Source organism: Thermobia domestica, chromosome 5 (genome assembly GCF_964235325.1).
Source record: "Thermobia domestica chromosome 5, izTheDome1.hap1.1, whole genome shotgun sequence".
In the NCBI taxonomy this organism is placed as follows: Eukaryota; Metazoa; Arthropoda; class Insecta; order Zygentoma; family Lepismatidae; genus Thermobia; species Thermobia domestica.
Window position 1 is genome coordinate 249,056,624 of NC_137458.1, and position 18,857 is coordinate 249,075,480.

At 31.4% G+C, this 18,857-nt stretch overlaps 1 protein-coding gene across 35 annotated transcripts in view; it reads left to right on the top strand.

Moving 5' to 3' along the window:
* The window catches only part of LOC145686531 (uncharacterized), a 316,530-nt gene that overhangs the window by 244,591 nt on the left and 53,082 nt on the right, over window positions 1-18,857 (top strand). For all 35 annotated transcript variants that reach the window (XM_081759929.1, XM_081759938.1, XM_081759945.1 and 32 more), the window contains 3 exons: window positions 3,431-3,478; window positions 6,373-6,417; window positions 11,494-11,574. In XM_081759929.1, coding sequence (XP_081616055.1) covers window positions 3,431-3,478; window positions 6,373-6,417; window positions 11,494-11,574 — 174 coding nt within the window. The remainder of the gene's footprint in view (window positions 1-3,430; window positions 3,479-6,372; window positions 6,418-11,493; window positions 11,575-18,857) is intronic.

Sequence of the window (18,857 nt, forward strand, 5' to 3'; positions counted from 1 at the left end):
GAACTAACAGTTTTAACATTTGTGAAGCAATACGTTGATAACGAGCAAAATCTTTTAAAAGTTTGTGAAGAGCACGGATTAATGAACCTAATAACAAATTGCAGAAAGTGTGGAAAGGAGATAACAGCGAAAAAGCGTGGCGAAAGCGGACACCTAACTTCGGAGTAAATGCCTTTCATATAGATATTAATGAAAGAGAAAACAACCAGCTTTTTAACACACCACATCATGTGAATTCTATAACACACAAAGAGTGAAAAAGTGACTGACTGGGCCGCAATTCGAACCCGGGATCTCCAGCATACCGTGTCGAGTCATTAACTACTACGCCACCGAATCCGCTACCCAGAACTGCCACTAACATTTTCACATAAATTTTTAAGCTAATTATAAAAACTATAATCGACCCAACAATATTGGGGTTGATTTAAAGTATCTTAAAAATTGTCATTAATTGTAAAAATTTCATATTACACTCCTTCCACATTTCACGATATACTTCTAATTTCTGAAATTAGTACTAACCGTTCTCTAAGCCTTAAAAAGATTATTACCACTGAAATAATTTTAAAATCGGAAATTTGTTGTGGTAATTTGAAAGACTACTGTTTACTTTTTTCCTATATCTGTTTGGGTCACTATCTATTAGATTATGGAGAAGAGGTCTTCAATCTCTTTAAAATCGAATATACAATTTGGGGAAATTATGGAGCATTAGAGGGCGCTATTATATCAAATAAATATTAAAAATAATAACCGTGGCATCCCTCTGGGTCTTGAGCTATCTGATTTTGAAAGCTTAATTTGCCTTGCTATAATTTCTCTTGAGTCTATAAGGATACAGATAAAAGATGGTTACGACTAATATTCGTCATTTATGAAGTTAATTCTCGGAATTTAAGCAGTTATAATATTACATTTGCAGCAACACAATGGTTTATGCAACATTTGTTTCAAATAAATGTAATCTCAGAAAGTAAACGTAATTGGACAATTTTGAAGTGATAGTAACTGTGATGTTAAAACTAGCATCCTATTTTCAGCTGTATTGAAACGCCCGAAAAGATCCCAATCATATTCAAAGTTTGAAAGTATTTTACCGATTAGAACCAAAATTAGATAGATCATTTTTATTTTCCCATTAAAACACAGAAAACTGTACTAAAAACACATGAACACTTTATTAATAAAAGCTAGTTATACTGACTAGAAAGAAACATTAGAGCCATAATCTTTGAAGCATTTTTGTTTGCTAAAATTAGTTCATAGCATAAATCTACAACATTTCCTTTCTCCCTACGAGGGGAAGCTGATAAGTTCTCGTTCCGACCCAGCACTTTGGGTACAAAAATTTCAGGCCACCTAACGTATTTTCTCCTAAAATGAACACACCTGGTACATCGTTGCTTCAACTTCTCTAATCCCTAAAAGAAAAAAAAAAATCTCGTCTCAAAACAAAAAAGAAAAGAAAAGAAAAAAAGTTCTGCAGCTGTTATAATCTCAGTACCACTTTAAAAATTTCTGTCCTTTCAGATTTTTTAAATTTATTTATTTATTTATTTTTTAGTCTAGGAAAGAGATAATGATCAGAGGACGCAATATCTGGCGAGTAAGATGCCTGATCAATGCACTGAAACCCTAGGCCCTTCCAGTCTTTTGAATGGGAACATTGTCCTAATTGTCCTATAGAAACAACACAACTCTTCTCAACTTTTTTTGAGCTTTTCTTTAATAGTGTCCTTTAAGTTAGCCAGAAGACTGTACTAATATTCTAATGTTATGAATTGTTCTTTTGGAAATAGTATGATATCAGAACACCATCCTTATCCAAGAATATTGAGGCAAGCATCTTATCTGCGGATCTCTGTCTTTTGATTTTCTTTGGCCCGGGAGATCCTGAATAGTACCATTCGCATGACTGCTGTTCGATTTCACAATCAGAATCAAAGTACCAACTTTCATCCTGGGTAACAAGCGTATTCAACTACAGAATCAATTGAGAATATGTCTCATTTTTCGTTTCAAACATTTGGGCACCTCTTTGGCCTCAACTGATCGTGGACTATTAACTAGACACATTCTTTGGATTTGTGCAACGTCTCAATTATCACTTGAAGTGACATTCACTTGTTACTCAAAGTTAGATCATGAACCTTATCCGCTTTTTCCAGAGTTGACACTAGCATTGACCTCCCACACCTTTCACATATTCCGTTGAAAACTCATAATGCTTAAAGTTTGAGCACCATTTCTTCAGAATAGGGTATGAAGGGCAATGTGCACCCAATTTGTTTAGCATTTAACCATGGATTTCATTTGGCGACTTCTATTGTAGGAAGAACCTCGCGACACGTCACAACTGCTCCTTCGTGAATTCCACATTTGGCTGCACTGTGGTTCAATCAATGACCTGTAAAGAAAAATCGTCAATGCTACGATCATCCCAGCGTGCACTGAAACTTACGAAAGATCAGTGTTTCAAATGTAATGAATGCTTTGAGCATATGTGTGGAAGGGGTCAGACCGAGTACTTATCACCACCACCATCACCCTGTAGTAAATGCTTTTTTCATTCTCTTGCGTTAAAATTGATTCTAATTTATTTTCAAGGTTACTATAATTTGCTATTTTTTTTTTTTTTTTTTTTTTTTTTGTATAATTCTCACTTACTTTTCTTTAAAATCCATTTCCTTTTTCTTTTATGCTTGATGATGATTACAAAATGTAGAAATTGTTGGGGTAAGAGTGTTTGCATTATTTGTATCTTCTGTCCGCATTTCTTCATATGAATTAACGTTTTGTACTTAGATGAGACACAAAAATTTTTCTACTTAGATGGGAAACAACGTCAGCCAATATATTAAAGATATTCATTCTTTCTGATTTCTGGAATCTGTGTAGACACGGTAAATATCTGAGTATAAAAATAATTAAATGTCTTAATTTTTTGTTCATGTACGGTGTATAATGAATGATCATGAAAGTTAAAGGCTAAAAGATCATGAAAATTTTATAATTTTTTAGTAAAATTTGCCATAAGAGATATTTATATTTTCATTATCTACTTTACATCTATCGAAATGTCCATTGTTAGGAAATTTCCACAGGAATTCGATGTGAACTCGCAGTAAATTACTATCTTTTATGACAATTGCACCACAGATGTACAATGATAAAAACTTTCCAGACCTAAGGTCTAGGTTTCCAAAATGAGTTCAGTAATTTTGAAGCGATAAGGAAACAGACATAGGTGTTCATTTTTATTTATAAAGATCAATTAGCAAACTATTTCATTCCGTTACTAGAATATGTCAAATCAGATAAATAGGCAGTGTATTCATAAATATATTGTAGGTATACATGAAAAATAATGCTTCAAATAATAACTTGCTTTTCTTAATACTTATCCATTAATATAAATCTTTTTTAGGAGGACCTGGAGGACCAACTGGACCAGGAGGACATCCAGGCTATCCAGGTAAGCAAAATAGAAAAATCTAATGATACGCAAACACATTAAACAATAAATGTTTGTGCGAACTGTTGCACATGTTTGTAAATCGACAACTAATGTGTGTGTTAGTGGTAGGATAAGTCAAGAAACAATAGATAGAATCTGTTAATTAATACTACGTGTTTTTCATATACAACACAAATAAATCAATAATTTATTCCAACAGAATAGGAACTATCAACTACATCAGATTGGCAACAAACAACACACATTTTAGCGCCTTAAAAACACTTTACTTTTCCTCGATATTCTTGAAATCTAAGCATGATAGTTTAACCTCAAACAAACAACTTTGTTCAGTTCGACGTGAATAGCAATTCAGTCAAATGAAAGTGACTATGTTTGTAACTTAATAAGTCTTAACCCACCTGACCAATCTCGATTAAATTTTCAACATAGATGAGGTTCGGACCTGGGTTGGTTTTTACCATTTTCTTTTGACGGTGCTACTTCGGGGAGGTGAAAGGGAAATATATAAAAATGATTGAAATTAATCGATATTAGTGCCGAATCCATAATTTTCGGGGTCGCTGAGATGAACAGTGAAACTTCCGATTCCGTTTAAGTACAAATATAGTCCCACAAATTGTGGAGGGAGCAGATATATAAAAATGATCAGAAATGATCGATATTAGTACCGAATGCATAGTTTTCGGGGTCCCTGAGATGAACAGTGACACTTTCGATTCCGTTTAAATCCAAACATAGTCCCACAAATTGGAGAGGCGGTAGATATATAAAAATGATCGAAAATGACCGATATTAGTACCGAATGCATAGTTTATTAGTACCGAATGCATAGTTTTTGGGATCGCTGAGATGAACAGTGACACTTTCGATGCCATTTAAATTCAAATTCAGCCCTGCAACTTGGGGATAGAAAATGACCATCAAGACAAAAAAAAAAAAAAAAAAACATCATATATCAGAGAGCGCTTTAGTAATAGTAAAATGTGACTGACTAATGGAACATATTAGTAATTTCTCTTATTTTAATACAGCGAAGCACAGGTAATTGATGCTAGTGTACATCTATATCTATATCTATATATATATCTATATCTATATCTATATCTATATTTATATATATATCTATATCTATATTTATATCTATATCTATATCTATATCTATATCTATATTTATATCTATATCTATATCTATATCTATATCTATATTTATATCTATATCTATTAGACATTTTCAAACACAAATTAAAGTTTAAGTGTTAATTACAATTATCGGTATTATCTTATTAAGCATAGTATGTACTTTATTTTGATAACGTTATAATGAAAAGGGAATTAAATGAGAGTATTTTTCAATATTTCAAACTGAATAGGTAGCGCTTTTCTTATATATTGTATAGCATTAATTTTTAGGTCTTTAAAAAACTCGTTTTTCTCGTAAACTACGGTTGAGCGCCAAAATAATATTGACGTATAATTTTGTTCAGCTCAATCATATTTATTGATAGCTATACGTCTCGCCTTTGGACTTTTTTTTCTCTCCCATTAAATGCTAATAATATAGTAGAATGTATAGATAAATAGCTTCAGAAGTTTGTTCAAAACATTTTGAAAAATATTTTGAAAGTCTCCAAGCAACGTTGAACTGTATTTCATCCAGATCTAATTGGAAACTACACATCAATGTTCAGTTTCTTTTTCGTTTCTAATGTTTGAAAGATATTTTCCCAGAAAAAATCACCAACATACATGATTTTTGGGATATAGGATTTATGGGCTTTCGGCATCTATGGTCATTTAGCTCGTCACTTATGAGGGATGACGTCCCTCGGCGAGCACAGTATCCGAGGGAAAGGGAAGGAAGGAAGCGGCCTATTGCCTATAAGTTAGGTACCACCCCGGCATTTGCCTGGTGTGAATGAGGAAAACCAAGAAAAACCTTATTCAAGGTGGCTGGCCTGAAAAATTTTTTTACACTTTTTCGACCGAGTGCCCCCACCGGGAATCGAACCCGGGACCGATACATGATTTTTGGTAGTTTATTTTTGCCTTTATACAATAGATGACTTTCATCAATAGTACTAATCCTGTTATATGCTCAGAAAAAAGTTTGTACAATAAACTATGATTGTAATATTTTTTTTATATATATAAATTGTATCTCTAACGCAAAATGGATAAAAAAAATGACATAATGTCCTAAGGTAATTAATAGTTTTACTTTTATATAGAACTAAAACATTTATTGTACATCGTTAATGAGTTAATTGCGTCCTACCATTTTTACTAATGTTGAATATGTAACAGTTAATAAAATAATAATTCCACCTTTAGTTTTTATTAATTAGATGATCACTAGTAGTACATGTTTTCCTGACTTCTGAGCTCCTTCACAATTCGGATAGGCTGCTTCAGTGCAGAAATATGGTGCATTCAGCACAGGATCATCATGTAAGAATGTAGAGAACTTACAAGCATTCTCACATCAACATTCGCCAAGGTGGTTGGATCCAGAGATTCTACTTTAATTAGTCTGTTTGAACTAAATTGTCTAGATGTTTAATAACTATAAATATGTATTTTTATATCAGTAGGTATGGAGCTATATTGGAATAACAGACAACAAAGTTGATTTAAAGAGAAAGAAATATAAAAATAATAAACTTAATGTCTTCTTCAGTTTCACGAAAGAAAAGCAACAACTTTCTACTTTAATAGATGTGAAAAAAAATGTAGATTAATAGTGTTGCATTTTATAAATCAAATGACAATACAAAGAAGATGAACCTAATCCTAAGCACAAATAAAAATTGAAAATATTTTAAAAATAATAATATTATAATATTTTTAAATATATTTATATAACATATTTTCTTATTTTCATTGAACAGGAGGCCCAGGAGGTCCAGGAGGACACGGTCAACCAGGACAACCCGGTATGTTGTATTACTTTTTCTTAGAGCTGTTAGTTCTTTTTAGATACTTAAAATTAATATAATATTTTAATGTTATGCCAATATATTAACACATTAATTGCTATGTGAATTATATTTAATTCGCACCAGTTTTGAGCCTCTGGGGCCTTGTGAAGCTTATATAAACTGACATGTCATTTTAACTTGGTACTCCTGAGGTTTGCGGACGACTCAGGCTAAATTGTGCTAGACTATTGTATAAAATCATTAAAATTCTATTAAAGAGTCTTCAAAATGGTTTAAAAGTGTGATTTTGTCCAGGATAAAATTAAGCATTTCGGAGCGAAGAAGAGGTTTTTGAGCCTTAATATTCACCCAGATGAAATCTTGATCAAATTGATGTTTTTCTTTTCTTTCTTATATTTTTTCTTTCTTTTTTTCTTATATTGGAATAAATAAGGAACAATCACATTTTCAATCATAACGAATATTTATTCTTCGATGATCCATCGAAAGCAAACTCATTTTAACGTTTTATGTTTTATATACATGTGTGTGTGTATTATACATTACTCACATAGTAGTTAATGTTTTAAAATATTGGAAAACGAAAAATATAAAATATAGTGTAGAAGAGGGGAATTGGGAAGTATGTTTTTGTCAACTTTTTTTTTCTCACTGGTTATAGGTGTTTTTCTAGTTTACAAGAACTGATTGTATGTTGCAGATTCTTCCGCACCTAGTGTGGTAATGGTTAGATTTCGGCATCTTTACTTTTGATGCTGCAACGTTTCTTATTGATGTTGGCCTGATTTCTACCCAGGGGTAATTGGGTGCAAAATGATTAAAGCTATTGCCGGTGCACATAAACCTGTGGGGGTGATTGGGTGTAAATGAAGAAAACTCAAGCTTTCATTTGGTGTATGTAACTTGCATTCCACTCAAAAACTAATAGTTTTATGTGGCCTAGAAGAAACTTATACCTTTGTTTACGCAAAATAAGGACTAACTTATTTCTAAATTTCAAAGATTTTTGAATGCCTTTTCAAGCCTTCCAGCTTATGTTTATAGCACAGTATATTGTCCTGTAAACTTAATCCAAAATGTATCACATACGAAAAAAAAAACTATAAGCGGTCAAACCTTTGGCTGAAATCGTAAAAAAATGAAAAAAAAAAGAGAACAGGCCCTTATATTCAAACAAACTAGGAGAAGGTAATAAGACTAAAGCTAAATAACTATAAACTATTACAATAAAACATGTGTTCGAACTCTAGATTGATAGGCAGGTCCTATCTACAGATCAGCACTATTGGCATACGCAAAGGCCACTGGAGGCCTAAATTGAACAAAATAATCTCGGTGCGAGCGGTCCCGGGTTCGATTTCCGGTGAGGGCACTCGGAAGAAAAAGTGTAAAAAGCTTTTCAGGCTAGCCATTCTGAATGAAATTTCCCTGGGTTTTCCTCATTCACACTAGGCAAATGCCAGGGTGATACTAAACTTATAGGTCCGAGGCCGTTTCCTTCCTTCCCTTTCCCCGCATAGTGTGCTTGCCGAGGGACGTCATCCCTCATACGTGACGAGCTAAATTTACTTAGATGTCGAAAGCCCAGAAATCTAAATCCTTAAATTCTAAAAATAGCTTAATAAGCACAATGCACAATGAAACAACAGTGTACACCACAAAAGACAACATTTTAATGAATTCTAAGTAAAAAATGTTCACTCAAGGCATTCCACGCATTATGCGAACAATTGGGAGGTACAAATTTTATCAAAATTTCAAGCGCCACACAGTAAGGATTCAAGATTGCTGATCTTCATGGCACCATCCTTATGATGTTTTTAAGCAGCAGTAAAAAATCTGACTGAAAACATTAATAGATAAGCTATTTATTGTGACTCAAACCAAAACACACAAACCTGAAACTCGGTTTCAAATATGTCATTTCTCAACCAAATCAGTTTTTCTTGTCATTATTATACCCTCTCAAAATTCATCCATTTTTTTTTTTTCTGGTCAACATCTACTCCCCCGCAAAAAAAATTTGGTGTAATTAAATTTTGAAAAAAATATGATGAAATGTAAAATATAAATTTTTAAAAAGTTTTCCGTCCAATTATCCCCTTCTACCCTAGTATTAATTTTAAGTATCTAACATATGTAAACAACACTTAACCTGGCGCTCGTTTTGCTAGGTTTTCTACCACTTTAGTTACAGTGCGGTACAGAACAATGAACTTTTACTTTAAACAGTAGATGTTTTAATTTTTAAACAATAGAGGATTATTTCAATTGAACACAATTTAACCAGCATAGATTTAAGGAAAAAATCTGGAGGAAAGATTGGAATTAAGACAGAGGGGGAAAAATTAACTATAGAAAAGGATCATTTCACTTACTTTTAATTCTGATCCCTGAAAATTCCTTGCACTTCCAAGCTTTCGCTTTTCCCTTGGAGTCTTCTTCAGAGAGAACAAAACTGGAAGTAAAAGAAATAAAAACATCACAGAAATATAAAGCAATTGACTCACCAGTGAAGATCTTGTCAAAATTTTCTGTTAAAAATTTTTTTTTACTATATGCGTGTTTCCATCTGTTCACCTGTCGCGGAAAGAAAAACTAGGAAATAGTTATGCAATAATGATTTAACAATGTTCCTAACATAGCTCCACTGCAAGATACCGTGTTTACTTGCGTAATAGTCGCTCTCGCATAATAGTCGTACCTTAAGTTTGAAGTAAAAGCATTCGCCAAAAAATTCCCCGCATAAAACTCGCAGTCTGAGGGATTTTTGTCTTGTGAATTAGACTTTCTTCGAAACTACTTATCTTCCTCGAGTCCGAGCAACAATAAGAAAGAGAAAACATTCAGTGGCAAAATAAGTTGTCTATCTTTCGAACTTTTATCCAAGTACAAAGTTGGTCTTCGATTCCGTCTGACATTGTGTCAAAAAGCTTCAAAAGACCTGGATATCGAATCCTTTAGACGGAAGTGAAGATGCTGCTCTGTGGAACAGTTACGCAGATTTGTCAGACACAGATATGACAGAAAGTGGAACTTAGGATGAGAGTGAATAGTGACTTTCTGACACTAGTGAATAGTGACACGAGTGAATAGTGACATTTTTGTGCGTGTGTGTTTCTTCTTTGTGGTGTTACGTAGTTGTTATTTATGTTTCCCGATATGTAAATATATTGTTTTTTTTTTTTTTTTGTGTGTGTGTGTGTGCAAATGTCAAGAAGATGTCCTGTCGTCTGATTCGTGTAGTAGCTTGTAGTAAAACGCATGTGGTTTTCAGGGCCGCATTAACCCATCTGGAGGCCCGGGGCTAGAAAAAATAAAATGTGGCCCCTGCTGACTTCGCCTAATACATTGCTGTGAAAGTACAATAGGAACGTTAAGAGACTATCTTTCATATTTTTAGATATTTTATCTTACGATGATGATTGTACCTTGTATGATTCCTTTTAGACACTCTTGGATATTTTATCTTATGATAATGGTTGTATCTTGTATGATTTCTGAAATTTTGATCAGAGTAAGGACCCCGTTTACCTGGGGGCCCAGAGCTACAACCCCCCTAAGCTCCGACCTTAAGCCCTTAAATGGTGTTCTTTACAGATAAAAGCACATGTTGATGTTTGTAAATAGAACCATGTACGGGGTATTACATTATAGTTAAACTGAGGTTTAAGTTTCAGAGTTAATCGCAATTTTGGCTGTACCTTGTTGACTATGCTGTACTCTGTCGTAAAGCAAGTGTCATATTTAAGAGCTTGATGGTAGAAGTCAATATGAGTTTCATTTTAATAGTTGACGTGGTTGTCGTACAACATCAATCTTTAGGATTGCCAAAAAATATATATATATATATATACTTTCTCAAAAACTATACATAAGCTTTCACACTCACTCACCGTTGTCATTTTGTGCAGTTATATGAGGTCTATCGATTAGCATATATATCTCATCTTTAGTCAACTTTTACCCCCGTTAAACTTTTTTTTTTTTTTAACTACGCAAACCTTTGTTGCACAAATTAACATACGATCCCTCCTATCTGTGTATATCTTGGAAACAGCTTCATGTGTACGCATTTACACAATATTTTTGAAAGTAATGTGGATTTTCACTCGTACGACAACTATAATTTCTACACACTTGCTCTTAACAAAATGTCAATTAACAATGTCTTATCAAACAATACCATTCGAGGGAATGAAACTTAACTATAAACTACCGTACTAGTATAAGAAATTGAATATTAAAACTTTTAATCATAGAATCAAGATTTTTAGTAGAAATATCTATTTTACAGTGCAATAAATATTTAAATACATATTTGAATGAACTTCAATAAAGAGTTAGTCAATATAAAATTTTGCTATATCTCAGTATTTATATACGACTATATATACTTTATATTATTTTGTTATTTAAGTATGACGAAGCCATTATTTATAATACACATTAAGGTGAATAACAGCAATTATCAATTAACAACTCCGATCTATATAGTCAGAAATAAAAGCAATTATTAATTATCAACTCCGATCTAAAAACCCAGAAATAACAGCAATTTTCAACTCCGATTTAGAAAGCCAAAAACAGCAGCAATTATCAATTATCAACTCCAATCTAGAAAGTCAGAAACAACAGCGATTATTAATTGTCAACTTCGATCTAGAAACCCAGAAATAATAGAAATGTTCAACTCCGCTCTAGAAAGCCAGAAATAGCAGCGATTATTAATCATCAACTCCGATCTAGAAACCCAGAAATAACAGCAATTATCAGTTATTAACTCCGTAGTGAATTTGTTTTAATTCATGGAAAGTGCTAAAATTTTAAATTGCTTTCTTGAAAATATTTCGTTTTCATTAAGTTTGACTTCAACTACACTTCACTTACAGTTACCATTTACTTACTCCACTCTAATCCTGTTACTATTCTTACATTTGAATCTTTTTAAAAACTAATAAAGAAGTGCTAACTTCTATAATTATTTAAATTAAAATAAGGAAAGGCTATTTTTATGATAACTTACAAATTAAAAGAAAAATCATTCCAAGCCTTAATTATTTCAAATAGGTCAACCAGGACAACCGGGACAGCCAGGATCTCCAGGACAACCAGGATCTCCAGGACAACCAGGATCACCAGGTAGTCCAGGTATGTTGTCGTTTCAAAAATTCAATTTAAATATCAAAGGACATCAATATTAAAGAGATTTTAATATATAAATGACATTTTAAATAAACTGGGGTGTCGAACTAGACAGAGGGTCCAAGCTACTTTAAGAAATTAAGTAGTAAAAACGCAAAATATTATCTTCAGAAAATATATTACTTCATTTAGTAAGTTCATATCACAATTTAGCTCAAGATCTTTAAACAAAATAATCAGCACAAGGCAAAATAAATTTTACTATATTATTCATTGTCCATTGATTTATAGCTTGGTTCCTTTGTTCAATACCTCAGCTGTTGTTGCAGGTACTCTACTACATTGGTGATAAATATTTTTAGTTTAACATTTAACCGATCTCAAAAACTTGGAAATCAGAATCAAGGTATGGATATTTATCAATGTTTTTGACTTATCTTTTTCTATGTTTAAAACACAAATATCTTTATCTTTTTCTGTGTTTACAACTACTTTTAATTTATCTTCTATGTTTAAAACACAAATGTCTTTATCTTTTTCTGTGTTTACAACTACTTTTGATTTATCTTTTACTTTGTTTACACTTCAAATGTCTATCATTTATATTTTGTTTTCATATTTACAACATTAATAATTTTTAGTTTATCTTTCACCACCTTTATCATCAAAATGCTTTTATCTTCCAAATTTACAACACAAATACCTTTGGTCTATCTTTTACAACGGTTACACTCGAAATGTCTTTATTTATCATTCACAATATTTACACGTGAAATCCCTTTTACTTTTTGCTACGTTTACACCATAAATGTCCATTGATTTATCCTTTACCACATTTATATCACAAACGACTTTGACTTCTCTTTTAATGCCAATTTTCTTCTTCGTTCCTAATATAATACAATCACCAGCAGTAATTAATATAAATATCCGACATATCATTTCCTTTCAATAACTTTGGAACAAGTTGATGCATTTTAACCCAGTTTTCATTACAGTACCACAAGCTCTAGTCCGATTGATCTACTAGTTTAAAAGTTGTATCTTGCCTTTTGTCCTTGTATCATTCTTATTTTCTTTCAATAGTTCATCCTATTGAAAAATTAAGGTACTACTTCCTTTATCTATTTTGTTGGCACTCTTACATGAGGAATTACTCTAATAGTTTCCATTAAGATATTAACAGACTAAACATTGTAAAATACAGAGAATACACAAGAAATAATCCTTACGAGATATGTGGCAACATCCGTAAACAGTATATATGAATCTATTTGATCGACCCTCATTCTTCGTTCTTGGCACGTATTATAGTGCAGCAAATAACTTACTTTTTTAAAAAAATATTTTGTACAACAAACACTTATCTCCATCCTTGCTCTTGCTTGAAAATGACTATGCCGAAAGTTTCTTCAAGAAATATATTTCTTTACTTTAATTTAAAAATTATTGAAACAATTTCCTTCGATACTAAGGGATTGAAATTGGATGACAAATTATTTTCGAATAACAATTCTCTACACGAATTCGTGAATTCTGTACTTAATTGAATGCTGTTCTGGTAAAACTGTGTAGTGGAAAATATCTTCTATCCATCTATCCCCAAGCTTATCATCTATTAGGGTCTAATTCTTCTTAATCCTGTGAATATTAATATTATTTTTACTCTATGTTATTATAATATATACTATATGTATACATAATATTTACCTTGTATCCATATTTTTGTACAATCACGTTGAAAACTTTTGCAATGTTTACTTACGATTTGAGAGCTTCATGTGTATTTTATTATTTAGCATTACACGTAATATAATTTAAGCATATTTTTTCGACTTTTCTAAACAACGTATGTATCACCATGAAGGGATGTGAACTCTTCTGGGGGGAAGAATTTTTTTCCTGTAAGTATTCTTGTGTAGCATCTTTAAAATATACTGTGTTATATTTACTCGCAAGGAGAATTTTTTGGACTTCTCTCTGAATTCATCCCTGATCTTAAGTCTTTATTATTATTATTATTATTATTATTATTATTATTATTATTATTATTATTATTATTATTATTATTATTATTATGAGTTTTAAGTTTCTTAATTGTCTCCTTTAGACTAAAGGGACAATGGAAAATGGATAATAACAAGATGAATGGTGTTTGTGAAACACCTATGCTTTAAACTTCCTTGACAGACAGGTCTTGCAATCACCAAATAATGCCTTAGGCCGCTCATCATCCCTTATGGCATCATTATTTTGTAGTACTTACAATTATTAGGACAAATCTAGTGTAAAAGATGGATTAATATCAAGTTTTCAACGTGAATGTACATGTTTCTTTAATTCTGTATATAATATTTTGTTCTTCTTTCACGTTATAAAACTATGTACTATTGCTATTGTATGTATAAGCATTTTACATTATAATTATCACACGTAACTTGCTTATTAACATATTAATCAAAGTTCAAAACAAACTAACAATTAGTGTTAAGTAAGTGTTGGAAAAAAGGCAATATTTTAATTTTACCATATTAACACTTGTTGAACCTTGTCTGCACAATATTAATGCGGTAAGATAGAGGGTAACTTCAGAATTTCTGCACTGCATTAATTGTCTTGCACACCTCAATTGGTTAATAAACTCTTCGTATTTCTGGAACTTTCTTATTTCCTTTTAGTCGTAAGAATTTCACGTTTACAAATTTGTGCTTATTTAGCAACTTAAGGCTTTGCTACAATGTTGCAACGGGACCTGCAGAAAATAATGCATAAAAGATTCTAATAGGTTTCCTGTGTTTAATTTGTAAATACAAGAAATTTATGCCAGAAGAGTAATTTTTTTGTCTATTATAGTTATTATACATATTTGTCAATAATTACAACAGTAATGAGTTTATTATTGATTAGGATATCCTTGTTAAAGTTTGTAAGATGAATTATACTGACATAAAGACAAAACTAAACTTCTATAAATAGATATTTTTACAGCATTGCAAAGAAATTGTATATCTAAGTGACACAACTCAATTATAATTAGAGAGACGAGTATAGAAAGACTTGTTACACGTATGTGAAACTTTTGTTGTTATTATTATTGTTTTAATGATGATGTCATTCGTTCATTAATTGCTTTTCGGTGCCTTTTTGACGGGAATACTCCTATACTACAGCTATCCAAAGATCATATAAATATTTTCGTAGTCAACATATCTCTCCACCGAAGAGAATGCGAAACCATTTAAGAGGTTTAATACCTAAAAAGAAATTGGACTACATACTTACATCGTCTAAGTGTTACAAGGAAGATATATTACGAAGGATCCACCATATGATTGAAAAATATTCCTCGTTGCTTATAAATTGTAACCATGCCAACGCAAAAGTAGAACTGTTTATGGAAATCACATTTTTAAAATTGCATTACAGAACTGCGTTGTCTTGTCAACATTTTAACAATAAAGGAACAATCAGCATTGTTAATATAAAATATAAATTTTCAGATTTTTTTATTCGTTCTTGTCGAATGATTATTAATCAAAGTTAGTTCCCTGGACTAAGAAACATGTCTTTTTTTCGTTTGATGCTTCCCCAAAAGATCGGAAAAAAGATTTTTTAGCTTCTTTTAAGTATTTATTTTTACAATTTACAATTTTTAAATTATTGAATATTTTATAGTTTCATCTATAATTAGTAGGTTTATCCTACTTTTCTCAAAATGGCTATCATTCATTCAATCGAACATCTACTATTTTTATTTGACAAAATCTTTCCGATTAGATACCCAATTAACCATCTCATTAATCAGTATATCATCGAAATTTATATTCAGTTAAATTGACCAGGAACTTACATGAAATGAATATTTAATTAAATTGTCCGGGCACGCATATGAAACTTATACTTAATTAAATTGCATACGGAATCTATGTTTAATTAAATTGTCCGGGAACATATGAAATTTATACTTAATTAAATTTTTCGGATACGCATATGAAATCTATATTTAATTAAATTGTACGGGTACATATGAAATTTATACTTAATTAAATTTTTCGGATACGCATATGAAATCTATATTTAATTAAATTGTACAGGACATATGCAATTTGTACTATTTGGTACATATATGAAATCTATATTTAGTTAAAATGTCCGAATACATATATGAAATTTATACTTGAGTAAATTTTCCGGATCAACACAATAATTTCCTACAGTCAGTCGATAGTTCAAAAACACTAATCTGAAGCACAGATAGGAAAGTTATCAGTTATAAAACCTATACTACTGCAATCTAATTTTCGGTATCTTCTTGAGCGCTTTCTCTTGTTATGCCTTTCTGAGGTTTAAGCTCTAATTGCAATTTGAATTAAATGTAGAGTGCTGTGTAAAATGTAAATTTGACACTTTAGGTGAATGTTGCATGAAGGAAGAGCATATAATATAATTGCCAACCAATGTATGGTCCACTCTACTAACATTCATATTGTTACACTTGAATTAATGCTTCATTGTAATCACCGTTATCTAACTTCAAAATTTCTTTCAACCCATGTTGTACTTTCTTGTTTTACCTATTCATTTTCCGTTTTACACACCACTTTTTTTTATAAGATAAGTAATGATATACAAGGTATGTTTGTTGTTATTTGATATATTTTATGTATAAGAAAATAAGTTATTGTTTATTTATTTATTTGTTTATTTATTTATTGAATTCACTATTAATGCTTTCTAAAACAAAAACGAAAATATAAAATATTTCATCCTGCATAATTCACAAAAGGTTACAAAATACCTATATGTAATTTATGTTTTAAATTGTCCGCATATTACCTTGTCTGCAAAGAATAACTTATATGAAATTAATATTGTTTGCTTGGGGAAAAGAAATTTTTCACAGCTACATTTCTTTGATATTTTAATTTATTTTTAGTAAGAAGTATATGTAAAATGAATATCAGTATTTAATTTCAACTAAGTAGAACAAAGTAAGTAGATCTAACTAGATGGGCTAAATATAGTTCCAAAGTTCTAATTACTTTATACTTGGTTTTTATTTTTTATTTGAAGAAAAAAGAAATGTTAGAAAATTTTAGTAAAATCAGTATAAAAATTCATTGGTCGTCGTTTCAAGATTAATTTTAGTGTTGCATTTAAAGATAAAAATTAATTTACCAATAAGGGAGCATGAGATTAGATGTTTCCTTTCTTTAAGGTGTTCATAATAGACAAACCCTTTTTACATTTGAAATTTGTAACCATGTCATTAAGTTGTAGCCCGTGCATGCAGTGATGAAAACTTCCTTGTAAATAAAGAGCTAGTTTTGTGTGTGTGTTTGTGTCGATAAAGGTGAAATGAGTTGAGTATTTTTTTTTTCTTGCAAATTCGCTTTTAACACATTGCCTGCTTCGACATTTGGGTTGGTATTACCTCGCCAAGTTGTTCGAATAGTACAAAGCACTGTTTCCAGAGTGGGTGAGAAATTTATTGCACTTTAAATCAAAAAGACGTAAAGGTTTCCATTATTTATATTTCTGCTGTAACTAGGATCCAGTTTCAAATGCAAAACAGTTTGGAATGAAAATTGTTTTAAAAAAATGGCTTATTTTTGTCTATACATTTTTAAAAAGAATGTTGTTAACTTGCGTTTGTGAAAGCAATAAAAGAAAGAAATACATTCAACTGATAGTAACAGGGGATAGAAGAGATATTGATAGTAATAGAGGATAGAAGAGGTATTGATAGTAACAGGGGATAGAAGAGGTATTAATAGTAACAGGGGCTAGAAAAGGTACTGATAGTAACAGGGGATAGAAAAAGCTCAGGGTGTGTGTACGTCAAACTGCAATAGAAACCTTAGTAATTGGTATCAGAGCAGAACTGATAGGTCACGAATTACTGAAGCAATTGTGGAGAAGTTGAGGTAGGTAAGGTATGGAGGCAGGGACATTGACGAAAATGGAAAGAGGATATAATAGGAAGCTGAATAATAAATGTAGAATGGAAATCGATAAAGCCAGAGAAGTACAGTATATTATAGAAGTATTTATGAAGTGATAGAGGAATTGCAAAATTCTAGGAAAATAAAAATAAATGTATCGAGAAGTTATATTAATAGGAAGAACAAATTTGATAGAATAAAAGTGAAAGTGAAAAGTTAGTGGAGGTAAAAAAAGTGTCAGGTAATGGGAAGAATATATAGATAAATTATATGACAGTAGGAACAGATTGACTAGTCTACATGTTAAGTATAAAAAATAAGGTACAATCCTGGAGAATGAATTCAAACAAGCACATTGGGACAAGTGAAATGAAAAAACAATCGGAGTTGATACACATATATATTGAATCAATTAAGAATTAGATAGAAAAAGGAAGAAAAATGTTTCTGTTTCTGTAGTGTAAAAGACGTGAAACAGAATGACCAGATAATTTTTATATATCCTTGAAATCGAAAATGAGCGCAAAAAAGTATGAGAAGTACAGAATAATTAATTTAATGTAAAACAGTGGAAGTTGTACGTCGCAAATTTGGCCAATATCTGTATCAAGAAATCTGTATGTTAGAACAAACGCGAAAAGAGGAAAAGGGCACCAAAGGCGACATTAGTTTACTTAGAATAAGGGTTTAGTGAATAAGGAAAGGAATCTTGTGTATTGTTAAGAGAGATTTTTGAAAGCATGAGGTGTAATATATTGATATGAGTGCCGAAGAAAGGTGTGTCGGAGGAAGGTTCACATATGAACCAACGAGTATGAGTAGAAGAAGCAATGCCAGGGGATGTTGACAAGAGCATTGTCTTTCACAAATATTATTAGATATTTCTTTAGAAAAAGTAGCTAAGATGATTTTACGAAGGAAAGGTGATTTCTGAATAGGAGGTAAAAGGGTAACACATATTACTGTGTATACGATATGGCTTTTAAAAAATTCTGATTGAAATGAAAAGTGTTTTGTCAAGTTGGTAGAGAAAAGTAGAAAAAGTGGTTACTTTCTAAGGTAGCATCATTAATAAAGGTCTTAAATATTATCGAGAAAGAATAGAAATGGCTAAAGAAGCCTTTATTTTGAAGATTTCGTGCGTCCTTAAGTAAAGACTGGACTACAATACGGACAGGTGTATTGTAGGAAACAGATACGTAGAGAGTTGTGAAGCGTCTCCAAGCTTACGAAATGTAGGCCTGGAGAATAATAGAGAAATTTAGCAGGGTGGAATGAAAAAATTCACTGAAGAACTATTAGCCAAAGATGGAGGAAAATAAAAAGCAATACTGGAAATACTTG